An 18,398-nucleotide genomic window follows, 5' to 3' on the forward strand; every position below is an offset into this window, starting at 1 on the left:
ACGCAATGTTGATGGTGAACAGATCAAAACACTGACAGAATCCATGGATGGCAGGCTTTTGAGTGTCCTTGCAAAGAAAGGTGGCTATATTGGTCACTGATTTGTTTATGTTTTGTTTTTGAATGTCAGAAATGTATATTTGTGAATGTTGAGATGTTATATTGGTTTCACTGGTAAAAATAAATAATTGAAATGGGTATATATTTGTTTTTTGTTAAGTTGCCTAATAATTATGCACAGTAATAGTCACCTGCACACACAGATATCCCCCTATAACTAAAAACAAACTAAAAACTACTTCCAAAACTATTCAGCTTTGATATTAATGAGTTTTTTGGGTTCATTGAGAACATGGTTGTTGTTCAATAATAAAATTAATCCTCAAAAAACATAATTTATGCTTACCTGATAAATTTATTTCTCTTGTAGTGTATCCAGTCCACGGATCATCCATTACTTATGGGATATATTCTCCTTCCCAACAGGAAGCTGCAAGAGTCCACCCACAGCAAAGCTGCTATATAGCTCCTCCCCTAACTGCCATTACCAGTCATTCGACCGAAAACATGCAGAGAAAGGAAAACCATAGGGTGCAGTGGTGACTGTAGTTTAATGGAAAAATTACCTGCCTTAAAGTGACAGGGCGGGCCGTGGACTGGATACACTACAAGAGAAATAAATTTATCAGGTAAGCATAAATTATGTTTTCTCTTGTTAAGTGTATCCAGTCCACGGATCATCCATTACTTATGGGATACCAATACCAAAGCTAAAGTACACGGATGATGGGAGGGACAAGGCAGGTACTTAAACGGAAGTTACCACTGCCTGTAAAAAACCTTTTCTCCCAAAAATAGCCTCCGAAGAAGCAAGGTATCAAATTTGTTAAATTTGAAAAAGTATGAAACGCAGACCAAGACTCCGTCTTGTAATCTGTTCAACAGAAGCCACATTTAAAAAAGGCCTAAGTGAAAACCACAGCTCTAGTAGAATGAGCTGTAATCCCTTCAGGAGGCTGCTGTCCAGCAGTCTCATAAGCTAAATGAATTATGCTTTTTTTTTTTTTTTTTTTTTTTTAAACAGCTTTATTGAACAAAAAAGATCAATTTACAACTTGAGTATTACCATGAACAGAAAATAAAAATGAATAAAAGAAGATTACAGAAAATTTCACGTACATAGCAAAGTCCAAGTGTCTGTATCTCCTAATGCTGTTGGATTTTACATTTATAAGCATAACATCATATAACGTTGAGTCAGAATTTTACACAATTTTACAATTTTACAGTTCTACAGGTTGCGGCCTCTCCACATTGTTACATGTAGGGTGGGAAAACATCAAAAGCGTCATAGGACCCATGGAACTCGCAGATTCCTATTGAGTTGAGAGGGCTGGAGTTTGAATTTGTGCTATGTTGTTAGTGTATGACTCCCATAATATCTTCATCTGAATGTATTTATCTGCTCTTTTGCATTTCATGTAAGCATATTCTTCTAGTTCTAATACATGATGCATCTTATGGTGCCATTGAGCTAATGTGGGGATTTCCCTACTCTTCCAATTCCTATCCACTAAAGACTTGAAGCTGTTACTTGCAATATATAGTAGGCTCCTCTTGTAACCCTGAAATCTCCCATATACGATGTTAAATAACCATATAGTTGGTTCTGCTGATACCTCCATTTCTAACAAAGCTGAGGTTTCATTAGCTATTCTCCCCCACATTTCCTGTAAAGGCGGACATGTCCACCATATGTGTGTCATGTTTCCTGGAGTGGCCCCACATCTCCAACATCTATCATTGCTGGCTGGAAAAATCTTGTGTATTTTTGAGGGTGTGAGATACCATCTCTGAATGATTTTGAGATTTAATTCCACCAGCCTGCTAGACGCTGAGGTTTTATTTATAGATGCGAACATGTATGTCTTGTCTTTGTGTGAGAGTTCAATGTTAAGCTCTCTCTCCCAGCTATCAATGTAGTGTGGCGTATTAGAGGTCGCTTGAAGGATGGAGTATGTGAGTGAAAGAGTTCTCCTAGGTGGAGAAGATGTTGCGCACAATGTCTCAAATGGTGTGAGTGTACGTAGCAGATTTCTTTTATCATTGTGTTTGTATATGTAAGAATGACATTGTCTCAGTAATAACCAATCCCCAAAGACCGTGTATCCCTCCTCTATCAGATCGCTTGGGGGTTTCAATCTCTGTTCATTTCCCAGGTGTAACATCATTATAGCTCTCTGGTTATTTATGGCTTGGGGGTCTCTTAGAATTTTTGCCCCTGGTGTGAAATCTGTGTTGTCAGTAAGTGGTGTCAGTGGAGAAAATCTAGATGACACATGTGGGTATTCTATGATGATTTTGTCCCATATTTTAATGGTTTCTGAGATTATTGCATTTTGGGAAATGTGCGCCGGCAACCCAACTCGCCGTTGCCAGCACATTGTCCCCCAGTGTCTCTGCTCAGATATATCATGTTCTAATTTTACCCAGGCCTTGTTATCATAGTTTGTGAACCAGTCTACCACCCTTTGCATAAAAACTGCTTGCCTGTACTTTTTGAGATTAGGAACCCCGAGCCCTCCATTTTTAATATGTAAGAACATACGTTTTTTGTTAATTCTGGCTTTACGTTTGTCCCAAATGTATTCAAATATGTTGTTCTGAAGGGTCGTCAGGTAGTTTATTGGTAAGGGGATGGGTAATGATTGTAGTAGGTATAACAACCGCAGCAGAATGTTCATCTTTATCGCGTGAACTCTACCCAGCCAGGTAATGTGCTGGGAGCGCCATGAGGACAAATCATTAACAATGGTCCTCTGTAAGGATTTATAATTAAGTAGAAACATTTCCCGTATGGAGGGGGCCAACATAATTCCCAAGTATTTTAGGCTAGACTTCTGTATCCTGAAGGAGCATATCTCCTGTATATGTGCCTTAAGGTCTTCATTGCCTTGCAGGATTAACATTTCAGATTTGTTTTTGTTCACTAAGAAATTGGAGGCTAGGTGATAGTGATCTAATTCTTGTAATAGATGGGGAATTGACACTAGTGGGTTTGAGAGGAAAAATAGGATGTCATCTGCATATAGCAGTGTCTTATGTACTGTATCTTTTATGTGGATCCCTGAGATGTCTGTGTTAGATCTTATTTTTGAAGCTAGGACCTCCACTACGCAGGCAAACAGCAGGGGTGACAGGGGGCACCCCTGTCTGGTCCCATTGGAAATGTGGAATATATTTGATAGGACACCATTCACTCTTACCCTTGCCGCAGGGGCCGAGTACAGAGCAAAAATCTTGGATATAAAGCCGTCATCTATCCCGAATTTTTGGAGAGTCTGGCGTAGGAAAGCCCAACCGACGCGGTCGAAAGCTTTCTCCGCGTCGGTTGAGACCACCACTGTTGGTATATTGTGTGTTTGTATATAGTTAATTAGGTGGGAAGCCCGGACCGTGTTATCTTTCGCTTCTCGCGAGTATATGAAGCCAACTTGGTCATTGGATATTATATGGGGTAGTATTAATTTGAGTCTGTTTGCTAGCATTTTCGCATAGATCTTTATGTCTACATTCAGTAGAGATATGGGGCGGAAATTATCAGGTTTATTAGGGGGTTTTCCTTGTTTTGGGAGAACTGTTATGTGAGCCTCTAATCCCAATGGTGTAAAAGGTGAATCTTCTGTTATGTTATTAAAGAGGGGTAACATATAGGGAATCAGGAGGTCTTTGAATTTCTTAAAATATTGAGCAGTGAACCCGTCAGGTCCCGGGGCTTTGTTGGATGGGAGTTGGGTTATAACATTTTTAATTTCGTTGAATGTAAATGGTTCAAGAAGTGTTTGGTTTTGCTCTGTGGATAGCTGTGGGAGAACTATATTTTTTAGGTAATCTCGAATACTTTTATCTTTGTTTGATGGATGTATTTCTTCTCTGTGTAAGTTGTAAAGCTGTTCATAGTATGTCCTAAAGGATTCTGCTATTTGTTCAGATGTATGCACTGCTTTGTTTTGTTTATTATAAAGTGTTAGGATATAATTTTTATTAATCCTCCTTTTCAATTTCCTAGCTAATATAGGGCCACTCTTATTATCTCCCTCGTAGTATTTTTGACTTAACTTTAAAGCCCGTTGTTTACATTCTTTGCCTAATAACAGGTTAACCCGTGTTCTACACTCTGTGATTTTTTGCAAGATATCTACTGATGTGGGGTGTTCCTTAAGTTGGCCTTCTAGTAGTGCTAGTGAGTTAAGAGTATCATTTAGTAATTTGTTAGCCTGCTTGGTTTGATAGGAGTGAATACTGATGAATTCTCCTCTAATAACTGTTTTGTGGGCGTCCCATAAAGTTCTACTATCTATAGCGGGTTGGGGGGAGGCATTGATAGAAAAGTATTCTTTGATGGATTTTTCAATCCGTTGGAAGTGTATGGGATCTTCCATAATACTGTCCTCCAATCTCCATACATATTGTCGGTTAGGGATATATGGCCAGTTAAATTCGCATCTAACCACAGAGTGGTCAGACCAAGAATTAGGGAGGATCTTCATGTGTGTGACCCAAGCTAAGCTTGTGACATCCACCATGAAATAATCAATGCGGGAGAGTCTATTATGTGGGTTGGAATAAAAAGTAAACTCCCTACTGTCAGGATAGAGTATTCTCCAAGCGTCATGTAAGGTCATGTCCCTCATGTGTGTCTTGACAGAGTTGATAATCCTATGTGGGACAGAGGAAGTTTGGGTGGAATTGTCCAGTGTAGGATTCAGTGTTAAATTAAAGTCCCCTCCCATTATTACTGCCCCTTTTGACATCTCTAAGACCAAGTTGGATAAATGTTTAAAAAATTTATCTTGTTTTGTGTTTGGGGCATATACATTTATTAGTGTAACCATGGAGATGTAGAGCTTGCCTATCAAGATGAGGTATCGCCCGTCTTTGTCAGTGATCTTCTTGATTAAAGTGAATGGTAACCTTCTATTAATGAGGATGCCCACCCCGTTCGTCTTAGTAATATTGGATGCATAATATGTAGGGCCAAATTTGTATTCGAATGTTTTGGGTTCCCTCCCCCTCATGAAGTGAGTCTCCTGTATAAAAACCACATCTCCCTTCTTTTGTTTAAAGTCCCTCAATGCTAAATTTCGTTTATATTGGTTATTGAGTCCCTTTGTGTTGGCTGTGATAAAATTCAAATTACTTGTCTTTTGTGCCTGCATTCTACATTGTTGTGAAACATATATAATATGTGAAAAGGAACATTATTACCTGAGAGGCGAAGTGAGTGACAAACCCTACAACCATCCTTTGTGTAGAGAGGACTCTGCGGGCCATGGTGACGCATGTGTAGAGAAGACCGCACCTGCATTGGTATGGAAGCATGGATTTGCTCGCATTCTGACATTACGCATAAGCTAGTGAGAAAATAAAACAAAGAACAAAAAAAACAAAAACATACAAAAACATAACAATACATATAACCTCTTGGTCAAACCCACCAAGTGAGGTAAGCATTCCCTTATCATAATAACATTTTCTTTGTTTTGAATCAGAGAGTATAACAAATAGCAAAATAAAGCTGTTGTGGCAGCTCATAAGAACAAGGCTAAACTTAAACTAAATTAAATATTTCAAACTAACTTAACTTCCCCTCTCACCAACTTCCTCCTATCGTCAAGAAAGGCTTCAACTTAAACTAAACAAGTCTCGAAGAAATAAGCTTTAAGGGACTCATATTTATATTGTCCCTAATGTATTACCACTAGGGAGGATGGGATATCACCGGAAATATCCCCTACGGTGTCATTGCTGTGATATCCCCCAGCCTGTCCAAAGGCTTGAAATAAATGTCATATGTTGACTTTGTCTCCATTTAAGTTCGGACCAGCTGGGGTTTTTTGTTGTTTTCTTTTCTGGGAAACTTTTGTCCAACTCTGAGATGGACCTTTGGCCAGTTGTTGTTGTTTATGTGATTCTGAGCCCTCCAGTCGGACATCCGATGGGTGGGGTTGTTGGAAAGAAAGGCCCAGTGCCTCAGAGAGGAGTGGTAAGTCCTGTTCGTTTCTGTAGGTAATGGAGCGTCCTTCGTGGGTCACATTCAAGCTGAACGGGAATCCCCATCTGTATCTGATGTGTTTGTCTTGCAAGACTTTAGTAATGTATCGTACCTCCTTTCTCCTCTGGACTGTAGCAGGACTTAAGTCCATATAAATCTGTAAGCTATGATCCAGGTACTGGATAGTGGGTGTCGAGCGGGCCGCCTGCCACACCTTCTCCTTATCAGTGTAGCGCAGGTATCTTAATATTATGTCCCTGGGGGGAGCGTTGGGTGGAGGGGGTGGTCTTAATGCCCTATGTGCCCTGTCTAGTTCCATATCTGGAGCCTGTGGATCCTTTAGTAAAAACTTGAAAAGGCCCTGTAGATAGTCAATAATATCAGACTGTAACACTGATTCTGGGACCCCTCTGATCCGTAAATTGTTACGACGCCCCCTATTGTCTAACTCTTCGACTTTGTCCTGTAGCGTCGCTATTTGAGCGTACTGAACATTGGTTTGAGTGGAAATATTATCAATTAGGGAGTTTACTGTATCTTGCGATTCCTCCACACATTCAATCCTCTGCCCTATTTCATTTATGTCCCTCTTCATATTTGCCAAATCTGAGGTAATAATGTCCTTGAGGGCATCGAAATCTGCCTTTGTGGGCAGATTAGCAATGTCTGCTTTAATCTGAGCTGCATAATCTGTGGGAAGATCAGTTAAGATAGAGGGTGATGAAGCAGTGTTGTTAGATTGCTGTGAGCAGGTGTCTGTGTCAGTGCAGTTGTTAGTTGAACTCTGGAAGAAGCTGCTGACCGAAGTTGGCAATGAGGCCTGACTTTTAGTAACTTTGTCCCCTTTCGACCTTGGTTTAGCAGACATTTTTTTTTATTTTTTATTCTGTAATAGTGTCTTTGACACTTGTAGGTTAGGGAAGGGAGTGTAGGCCCAAAAGAAGATTTAAGCAGCCCAGCACAACAAGTTAAATCTATTTCCAGGGCTCTGATCTTAGTTGCAGGGCGTAGTGATTGTATCAATAGTATATGCCCCAAATCTCCATTACTATTAGTATCATGTATCAGGGCATGTTGCGTTGACTTCTCCCTTTAAAAACTTGCACTATCTCAGCGATTAGTCTCTTATTATACAGGTGTGCCTGTTCTGGGTAACATATTTGACAGTCCCCTTTTACTTTAATATGCCCTTGTACCTCATGTTTGTGCTCCGTGTCCGGGGATTCTTTTCACTGCATGCCACGTGGGTTGTAATGGCGTTGGGCTGGAGCGGGTAAAAGTGATTTAGAGAGCTTGCCGCCTCCCGATCTGATAGTCGATCCGATAGTCACCTCCGTGTGTCTGGTATCTCCACCCGCGGTCATACAGCTGTAGAGGCGGTCTGGTGATTACCGCAAGCCAAGCCCGGTCTCGCGCCGTAAGTTACATGCGCTCACAGGCCCAGGTCTGCATGTTAGAAAAACCTCCGGTGCCTCTGCCTCTATGATTCTGCGGTAGTGTTTTCACCCAGGCGTGCCCAGCCTGTTTACGAATGTTAGACTGCACAAAACAAGATTGGTAGGCTCTGTTTCACCTTATCTTTTTGTTCAGGAATGGTAATTGTGCCCGGAGCTTTAGTCACCAGCAGCCATTCCTCTGCCTGGCCAGGCTCCGCCCCCATGAATTATGCTTTTTAACCAAAAAGACAGAGAGGTTGCTGAAGTCCTTTGACCTCTCCTCTGTCCAGAATAGACAACAAACAAGGTGAATGTTTGATGAAAATCTGTAGTAGCTTGTAAGTAAAACTTTAAAACACGAACCACGTCCAAATTGTGTAATAGACGTTCCTTCTTTGAAGAAGGATTAGGATACAAGAATGGAACAACAATCTCTTGAGTGATATTCTTGTTAGATACCACCTTAGGTAAAAACCCAGGTTGGTACACAGGACTACCTTATCCGTACGGAGAACCAGATAAGGAGAATCACATTGCAACGCAGATAACTCGGAGACTCTATGAGCCGAGGAAATAGCTACCAAAAAGGAACTTTCCAAGATAGAAGTTTGATATCTATGGAATGAAAAGGTTCAAATGGAACTCCTTGAAGAACCTTAAGAACCAGCTTTAAGCTCCATGGCGGAGCAACATTTTTAACCACAGGCTTGGTTCTAACCAAAGCCTGACCAAATGCCTGAACGTCTAGAATACCTGCCAGACGCTTGTGCAAAAGAATAGACAGAGTAGAAATCTGTCCTTTTAAAGAACTAGCTGACAACCCTTTTCTCAAATTCATCTTGGAGAAAAGATATTATCCTGGGAATCCAGACTTTACTCCATGAGTAACCCTTGGATTCATAACAATAAGATATTTACACCATATCTTATGTTAAATTTTCCTAGAGACAGGCTTTTATGCCTGTATTAAGGTATCAATTACTGACTCGGAGAAGCCATGCTTTGATAACATCAAGCGTTCTGTCTCCAGGCAGTCCATCTCAGATTAGTTATATTTAGATGGTTGAAAAGACCCTGAGGTAGAGGGTCCTGTCTCAGAAGCAGAGACCGTGGTGGAAAGGATGACATGTCCACCAGATCTGCATACCAGGTCCTGCGTGGCCACGCAGGCGCTGTAAAAAGCACCAAAGCACTCTCCTGCTTGATCTTGTGCAAACCCCTCCGGAGGGAATTCCCACTCCCCCGGATGAAAAGTCTGACGACTTAGAAAATCTGCCTCCCAGTTATCAACACCTGGGATAGGGATAGCTTTTAGACAAGAGTGAGTCTCTGTCCAGTGAATTATTTTAAGACTTCTAACATTGCTAGGGAACTTCTGTTCCCCCTTGATGGTTGATGTAAGCCACAGTCGTGATATTGTCCGACTGAAATATGATGTACCTCAGAGTTGCTAACTGAGGCCAAGTCTGAAAAGCATGGAATATCGCTCCCAGTTCCAGAATATTCATTAGAAGGAGGGTCTCCTCCTGAGTCCACTATCCCTGAGCCTTCAGGGAGTTCCAGACTGTATCCCAACCTAAAAGGCTGGCATCTGTTGTAACAATTGTCCCATCTGACCTGCGGAAGGTCATACCTTTGGACAGATGGACCCGAGATAGTCACCAGAGAAGAGAATCTCTGGTTTCTTGGTCCGGATTTAACAGGAGAAAAAATCTGTGTAATCCCCGTTCCTCTGGCTGAGCATGCATAGTTGCAGTGGTCTGAAATGTAGGCGTGCAAACGGTACTATGTCCCTTGCCGCTACCATTAAGCCGATTACATTCATGTACTGAGCCACCAAAGGGCGCGGATGGAATGAAGAACACGGCAGAAATTTAGAAACTTTGACAACCTGGACTCCGTCAGGTAAATTTTAATTTCTACAAAATCTATCAGAATCCCTAGGAGGGAAACCCTTGATATTGGGGATAGAGAACTCTTTCCTTGTTCACTTTCCACCCATGCGATCTCAGAAATGCCAGTACTACGTCCGTATGAGACTTGGCAACTTGGATGTTTGACGCCTCTATCAGGATATCGTCTAAATAAGGGGCCACTTCTATGCCCCGCGGCCTAAGGACCGCCAAAGTGACACCAGAACCTCCATAAAGATTCTAGGGGCTGTAGTTAACCCAAAGGAAAGAGCTACAAACTGGTAATGCCTGACTAGAAAGGCAAACCTGAAAAACCGATGGTGATCTTTATGCATCGTAATGTGAGGATAAGCATCCTTCAAATCCATTGTAGTCCTCTATTGACTCTCCTGGATCATAGTTAAGATGGTACGAATAGTTTCCATCTTAAATGATAGAATTCTAAAGAATTTGTTTAAGATCTTTTAGATCCAAAATAGGTCTGAAGGTTTCCTTTCCTTGGGAACCACAAACCGATTTGAGGAAAACTGTGTCCCTGTTCCTCTATTGGAACTGAATGGGTCACGTACACAATGCAAGAATGTCTCTTTCTTTATCTGGTTTGCAGATAAATGTGAAAGGCAAAAACTCCCCTTTTTTGGGGGGGAAAGCTTTGAAATCCAGAAGATATCTCTGGGGTATAATTTCCAATGCCCAGGGATCCTGGGCATCTCTTGCCCACGCCTGGGCGAAGAATGAAGTCTGCCCCCTATAGGATCCGTTACCAGATAGGGGTCCGTTCCTCATGCTGTTTTAGAGGCAGCAGCAGGCTCCTTGACCTGCTTATCTTTGTTCCAGGTCCGGTTGTCTCCAGACCGCCTTGGACTGAGCAAAAGTTCCCTCTTATTTTGCCTTAGAGGAAGTTGATGCCACACCTGCCTTGAATTTTCGAAAGGCACGAAAATTAGGCCTTTTTTGTCCCTTGATTTGGACCTGTCCTGAGGAAGGGCATGATCTTTTCCTCCAGTGATATAAGTAATAATCTCCTTCAAACTAGGCCTGAATAGGGTCTGCCCCTTGAAGGGAAGTTAAGTAGCTTATTTATTAAAGTCACGACAGCTGACCATGATATAAGCCATAGCGCTCTGCGCGCCAGTATAGTAAAAAACAGAATTCTTAGCCGTTAGTCTAGTCAAAGGAACAAAGGCATCAGAAAACAAAGGAATTGGCTAGCTTAAGTGCTCTAAGCTTGTCAAATATATTCATCCAATGGAGCCTGTAAAGCCTCATCAAGAGACTCAAACCAGAACGCCGCAGCAGCAGTGACAGGAGCAATGCGTGCAAGGGGCTGCAGGATAAATCCTTGTTGAATAAACATTTTTTATCCATTGGATCTAAAAAAGCACAACAGTCCTCGCCAGAGGTAGTGGTACGCTTAGCTAGAGTAGAAACTCTTCTCTCCACCTTAGGAACTGTCTGCCATAAGTCCCGTGTGGTGGCAACTATTAGAAAACATTCTTCTAAAAAATAGGAGGGGAAGAGAACGGCACACCTGGTCTATCCCATTCCTTATGAAAAATTTTAGTAAACCTCTTTAGGTATTGGAAAAACATCAGTACACACCGGCACTGCATATTATTTATCCAGTCTACACAATTTCTCTGGCACTGCGATTGTACACATTCATTCAGAGCAGCTAAAGCCTCCCTGAGCAACGAGTGGAGGTTCTCAAGCATAAATTTTAAATGTAGAAATATCAGAATCAGGTTAAATCATCTTCCCTGAGTCACAAATATCACCCACAGACTAAGCATATTGTGAGGTAGTATCAGACATGGTTCTTAAAGCGTCTGTATGCTCTGTATCTACCCCCAGAGCTGTTTTGCTTTCCTTTAATTTCAGGTAGTCTGACTAATACTGCTGCCAGTGTATTATACACAACCTTTGCCATGTATTGTAAAATAAACGCTATGGGCGCCATTGATATACTTGGCGCCATTTGAGCGTGAGTCCCTGGAGCGGGAGTCAAAGGGTCTGACACGTGGGGAGAGTTAGTCAGCATAACTTCCCCCTCGACAGAATCCTCTGGTAAAATAAACGCTATGGGTGCCCTTGATGTACTTGGCGCCATTTGAGCGTGAGTCCCTAAAGCGGGAGTCAAAGGGTCTGACACGTGGGGTGAGTTAGTCGGCATAACTTCCCCCTCGACAGAATCCTCTGGTGATAATGTTTTTAAATACAAAAAATGATCTTTATTGTTTAACATGAAATCAGTACATCTGGTACACATTCTAAAATGGGGTTCCACCATGGCTTTAAACATAATAAACACAGAGCCTCCTCTATGTTAGACATGTTAGAACTAATAAAGAGACTAGTAAGCTTGGAAAACACTTTAAATCAAGTTAACAAGCAAATATAACAAACGTTACTGTGCCTTTAAGAGAAACAAATTTTGTCAAAATTTGAAAAACAGTGAAAAAAGGCAGTAAATCAAACGAAATTTTTACAGTACATGTAATAAGTTAACAGAGCATTGCACCCACTTGCAAATGGATGATTAACCCCTTAATGCAAAAAACAGATATAAAAAAAAAAAAAAACGACATTTTTTTAAACAGACACAACAAAACTGCCACAGCTGAGCTGTGGATTACCTTCCCTATAACTGTTTCTATGCAAAATTTAAGCCAGCCACGTGGAAAAATTAGGCCCCAATAAGTTTTATCACCAAACATATGTTAAAAAACGATTAAACATGCCAGCAAACGTTTTAAAACACATTCTTATAAGAGTATGTATGTCTATTAATAAGCCTGATCCAGTCGCTATCACTGCATTTAAGGCTTTACTTACATTACTTCGGTATCAGCAGTATTTTCTTAGTCAATTCCATTCCTTAGAAAAATATATTACTGCACATACCTTAGCATATATCTCTATCAATCAGCCTGGTACCAGTCGCTTTCACTGCATTTAAAGGCTGTACTTACATTACTTCGGTATCAGCAGTATTTTCTTAGTCAATTCCATTCCTTAGAAAAATATTTTACTGCACATACCTTATTTGCAGGAAAACCTGCACGCCATTCCCCCTCTGAAGTACCTTACTCCTCAGAATGTGTGAGAACAGCAACTGGATCTTAGTTACGTCTGCTAAGATCATAGAAAAAACGCAGGCAGATTCTTCTTCCAAATACTGCCTGAGATAAACAGCACACTCCGGTGCCATTTAAAAATAACAAACTTTTGATTGAAGAAATAAACTAAGTATAAAAAACCACAGACTCTCACAACCTCTTATCTATGTTGAGACTTGCAAGAGAATGACTGGGAATGGCAGTTAGGGGAGGAGCTATATAGCAGCTTTGCTGTGGGTGGACTCTTGCAGCTTCCTGTTGGGAAGGAGAATATATCCCATAAGTAATGGATGATCCATGGACTGGATACACTTAACAAGAGAAATACAACTTGCCTAATAATTCTGCACTCCCTGTATACCTATCCCTCTATAGATTCTAGCACTAGACCTACTCCTCTATGGATTCTAACACTATACCTATCATTTTATAGATTCTAGCACTAGACCTATACCTCTATAGAGTCTAGCTCTATACCTATCCCTCTATAGATTCTATCACTAGACCTATACCTCTATAGATTCTAGCACTATACATATCCCTCTATAGATTTTAGCACTAGAACTATCCCTTTATAGATTCTAATGCTATACCTATCCCTCTATAGATTTTATCACTAGACCTATCCTTCCATAGATTCTAGCATTATACTTATCCCTCTATAGATTCTAGCAAAATACCTATCCCTCTATATAGTCTAGCTCTATACCTATCCCTCTATAGATTTTAGCACTAGAACTATCCCTTTATATATTCTAACACTATACCTATCATTTTATAGATCCTAGCACTAGACCTATACCTCTATAGAGTCTAGCTCTATACCTATCCCTTTATAGATTCTATCACTAGACCTATACCTCTATAGATTCTAGCACTATACCTATCCCTCTATAGATTTTATCACTAGAACAATCCCTTTATAGATTCTAATACTATACCTATCCCTCTATAGATTTTATCACTAGACCTATCCTTCCATAGATTCTAGCATTATACTTATCCCTCTATAGATTCTAGCACTAGACCTATCCCTCTATAGATTCTAACACTATACCTATCCCTTTATAGATTCTAGCACTAGACCTATCCCTCTATAGATTCTAGCAAAATACCTATCCCTCTATAGATTCTAGCAAAATACCTATCCCTCTATAGATTTTAGCACTAGAACTATCCCTTTATAGATTCTAACACTATACCTATCCCTCTATAGATTCTAGCAGTAGACCTATCCCTCTATAGATTCTAACACTATACCTATCCCTTTATAGATTCTAGCACTAGACCTATCCCTCTATAGATTCTAGCACTAGAACTATCCCTTTATAGATTCTAACACTATACCTATCCCTCTATAGATTCTAGCACTAGACCTACTCCTCTATAGATTCTAACACTATACCTATAATTTTATAGATTCTAGCACTAGACCTATACCTCTATAGAGTCTAGCTCTATACCTATCCCTCTATAGATTCTATCACTAGACCTATACCTCTATAGATTCTAGCACTATACCTATCAATCTATAGATTTTAGCACTAGAACTATCCCTTTATAGATTCTAATGCTATACCTATCCCTCTATAGATTTTATCACTAGACCTATCCTTCTATAGATTCTAGCATTATACTTATCCCTCTATAGATTCTAGCAAAATACCTATCCCTCTATAGAGTCTAGCTCTATACCTATCCCTCTATAGACTTTATCACTAGACCTATCCTTCTATAGATTTTAGCATTATACTTATCCCTCTATAGATTCTAGCAAAATACCTATCCCTCTATAGAGTCTAGCTCTATACCTATCCCTCTATAGATTTTAGCACTAGAACTATCCCTTTATAGATTCTAACACTATACCTATCCCTCTATAGATTCTAGCACTAGACCTATCCCTCTATAGATTCTAACACTATACCTATCCCTCTATAGATTCTAGCACTATACCTATCCCTCTATAGATTCTAGCAAAATACCTATCCCTCTATAGAGTCTAGCTCTATACCTAGCCCTCTATAGATTCTAGCACTAGAACTATCCCTTTATAGATTCTAACACTATACTTATCCCTCTATAGATTCTAGCACTTTACCTATCCCTCTATAGATTCTAACACTATACCTATCCCTCTATAGATTCTAGCACTATACCAATCCCTCCATAGATTCTAGCACTTTACCTATCCCTCTATAGATTCTAGCACTATACCTATCCCTCTATAGATTCTAGCACTATACCTATCCCTTTATAGATTCTAGCACTATATCTATCCTTCTATAGATTCTAGCACCATACCCATCACACAATAAATCTAGCAGCATACCTTTGCCTCCATAGATTCTAGTACCATACCTATCCTTCCATTAATTCCAACACAATTATCTCTTTAGATTCTAGAACTATATTTATCGCTTCATAGATTCTAACACCATACCTATCCCACCATAGATTTGAGAAGCATACCTATTCCACCATATATTCTAGCACTATAGTTATCCCGCTACAGATCCTGCCACCATACTTCTCAGTTCATAGATTTTTAGTGTTGTTCCATATTTTATTATTCATATTAGCATTTTATACTGTTTTCTACAGATCTTAAAAAATCTGGCATATCATGCATTGTATGTGTATTTGTAAATTCAGAGGAGAACATTGTGGACTGTTTTCTATTACCTGGGTACTAGCAAACCCACCATTGGGGTTCTGTTGTTTTGATATCCAAGAGACAATAGAGGATGCATTGTTGATATCATGCACTGTAGGGTTTGCCTTTGCAACATGGGCCAAGACCACATAAGATGCCAACTCCACCTCAAAGGAATTTGGCAAATAGGATTGTTTAGAGGTGCTATTGGGATTTAAAGACCAATAGATCTGTCCACCTGGTAAAAATATCAAACAAGAACAAATGTCAAACTAAGACTTGATGTCATAGTATATCAATTTAGGCCATCATTAGTGTGGGATTTGCACAATACGCCACTAGAGAACAAAGACAAAGCTGCATGCAACGTTCAGCAGATACCTTTTTTCACAGCATTTTTATACAGATCTTGTAGAAGGGCATCTCTGATCTCATAGTCCGTGGACATTGTGAATGTATAAGCTAGGAGAGCCTTTGTATACAGACTAATCACCTGCCCCACTGTGTTACGAAGGCACTGCAGAGCATTCTGCACTACAGAATTCTAGCAAAGAGGGAACATAAGTACAAATTAAATACTATTACATAGAGGAAAAAGAAATTAGGCTTCAATTAGAAACCTGAGGATGACAAGTGTTTAACTTGGCAATAGAGGAGCCTACAGAATGTGAAAATGGCTTAATCACCCTGAGTAAATAGTGATGAAATAAAGATGAAAGAATTGTCTTAGTTTGTCAGGGAAGGAGCCTAAAGATTAAAACAAGAAGGTTTAGCTTACTAGAGAATAAGTCCTAAAAAAAAAAAAGGGCAACTGGGGTGAAAGTCTAAAGGTTAAAAAAGGGCTTAGCTTTTTAGTAAAGGAGCCTGGGGACGAAAGCAGGGGTTTAGCTTGCAAGAGAATACACCTGAGGATGCAAGAAAGGATTTAGCTTGCCGGAGGAGAAGTCTGAAGATGAAAGAAAGGACTTAGCTTGCAAGAGAATGCAATTGAGGATGAAAGAACAAAAGGTACCCCTGATGACGTTTGCTCGTTGTGCAAACAAAACGCGTATGGTTTTACTAGCAGTTCAACGTACACGTAACCTCATTTGAACTGGTACTGGACTGTTCTGTTGTACAAAGGCGTTTGAGTGAAAGATTAAATCATTTAAAATTTGCATCGGTATCCTAAAGGAAACAATAAAAAAGACTGTACGAGATTCCTCACCAAGAAAGCTGGAAATCTACACTCCGCATAGAACAAACACCCAGTCAGGTTTATTACGGACAGCCACAGAGGTGTTCATCTTTTGGATGATATGCCTGTTGACAACGTTTATTCTGTAAGTGCAAAGTATGCTTAATTGCGCTGATATTAAAATTGTTTTTATACTACCTTGAATCGGTGGGCGCTGTGTGTTACTTATATCTTTTAGGATGAAAGAGACTAGGTTGCAGGAGAAGGAACCTAAATATAAAAGAAACCTACGGGAGAAGGAACCTAAAGATAAAAGAAACCTACGGGAGAAGGAACCTAAAGATAAAAGAAACCTACGGGAGAAGGAACCTAAAGATAAAAGAAACCTACGGGAGAAGGAACCTAAAGATAAAAGAAACCTACTGGAGAAGGAACCTAAGGATAAAAGAAACCTACTGGAGAAGGAACCTAAAGATAAAAGAAACCTACTGGAGAAGGAACCTAAAGATAAAAGAAACCTACTGGAGAAGGAACCTAAGGATAAAAGAAACCTACTGGAGAAGGAACCTAAGGATAAAAGAAACCTACTGGAGAAGGAACCTAAGGATAAAAGAAACCTACTGGAGAAGGAACCTAAAGATAAAAGAAACCTGCGGGAGAAGGAACCAAAAGATAAAAGAATCCTACTGGAGAAGGAACCAAAAGATAAAAGAAACCTACTGGAGAAGGAACCTAAAGATAAAAGAAACCTACTGGAGAAGGAACCTAAAGATAAAAGAAACCTACTGGAGAAGGAACCTAAAGATAAAAAAAAACCTACTGGAGAAGGAACCTAAGGATAAAAGAAACCTACTGGAGAAGGAACCTAAGGATAAAAGAAACCTACTGGAGAAGGAATCTAAGGATAAAAGAAACCTACTGGAGAAGGAACCTAAAGATAAAAGAAACGTACTGGAGAAGGAACCTAAGGATAAAAGAAACCTACTGGAGAAGGAACCTAAGGATAAAAGAAACCTACTGGAGAAGGAACCTAAGGATAAAAGAAACCTACTGGAGAAGGAACCTAAGGATAAAAGAAACCTACTGGAGAAGGAACCTAAAGATAAAAGAAACCTGCGGGAGAAGGAACCAAAAGATAAAAGAATCCTACTGGAGAAGGAACCAAAAGATAAAAGAAACCTACTGGAGAAGGAACCTAAAGATAAAAGAAACCTACTGGAGAAGGAACCTAAAGATAAAAGAAACCTACTGGAGAAGGAACCTAAAGATAAAAAAAACCTACTGGAGAAGGAACCTAAGGATAAAAGAAACCTACTGGAGAAGGAACCTAAGGATAAAAGAAACCTACTGGAGAAGGAATCTAAGGATAAAAGAGACCTACTGGAGAAGGAACCTAAGGATAAAAGAAACCTACTGGAGAAGGAACCTAAAGATAAAAGAAACCTACTGGAGAAGGAACCTAAAGATAAAAGAAACCTACTGGAGAAGGAACCTGAAGGAGCCTTAAACATATGTCTAACTCTCTAAAAAGGAGTGACATTAAGAAAGGGCCTAGCAAAGTGGAAAAGAAGACACGCTAGGGGGAATGACAAACAGGGATGGAGTAGAAAGGTAATTAGGGTGAAATAGACTTACCTCAACATGAAGCTTAAGCTCTAGCAGAGATAAAGTCACATATGCAGAAAGAGAGACCTCATCATTAACACCACCCTGTAATGCCCAAGAAAAAGTTAGTTATGGTATATTGTGTGTACCCTTGTTGCCTGTGTATAATATATCTTCCTGCTGGCTGAGTATAATATCCCCCTGCTACCTGTGTATAATATCCCTCTTCTGCCTGTGTATAATATCCCCTGCTGTCTGTGTATAATATTCCCCTTCTGCCTGTGTATAATATCCCCTGCTGGCTGAGTAATATCCCCCTGCTGCCTGTGTATAATATTCCCCTGCTGCCTGTGTATAATATTCCCCTGCTACCTGTGTATAATATCTCCCTGTTGCCTGTGTATAATATCCCCTTGCGGCCTGTGTATAATATCCCCT

At 40.0% G+C, this 18,398-nt stretch overlaps 1 protein-coding gene across 1 annotated transcript in view; it reads right to left on the bottom strand.

Annotated features, from left to right (window-relative positions):
- The window catches only part of LOC128640316 (alpha-2-macroglobulin-like protein 1), a gene marked incomplete in the record, with an annotated part of 543,542 nt that overhangs the window by 81,139 nt on the left and 444,005 nt on the right, over positions 1-18,398 (bottom strand). Inside the window, 3 exon segments of the mRNA XM_053692806.1 lie at positions 15,208-15,416; positions 15,560-15,722; positions 17,991-18,065. Of these exon segments, the coding sequence (XP_053548781.1) occupies positions 15,208-15,416; positions 15,560-15,722; positions 17,991-18,065 (447 nt within the window).

This window comes from Bombina bombina, chromosome 9 (assembly GCF_027579735.1).
Source record: "Bombina bombina isolate aBomBom1 chromosome 9, aBomBom1.pri, whole genome shotgun sequence".
Lineage (NCBI taxonomy): Eukaryota > Metazoa > Chordata > Amphibia > Anura > Bombinatoridae > Bombina > Bombina bombina.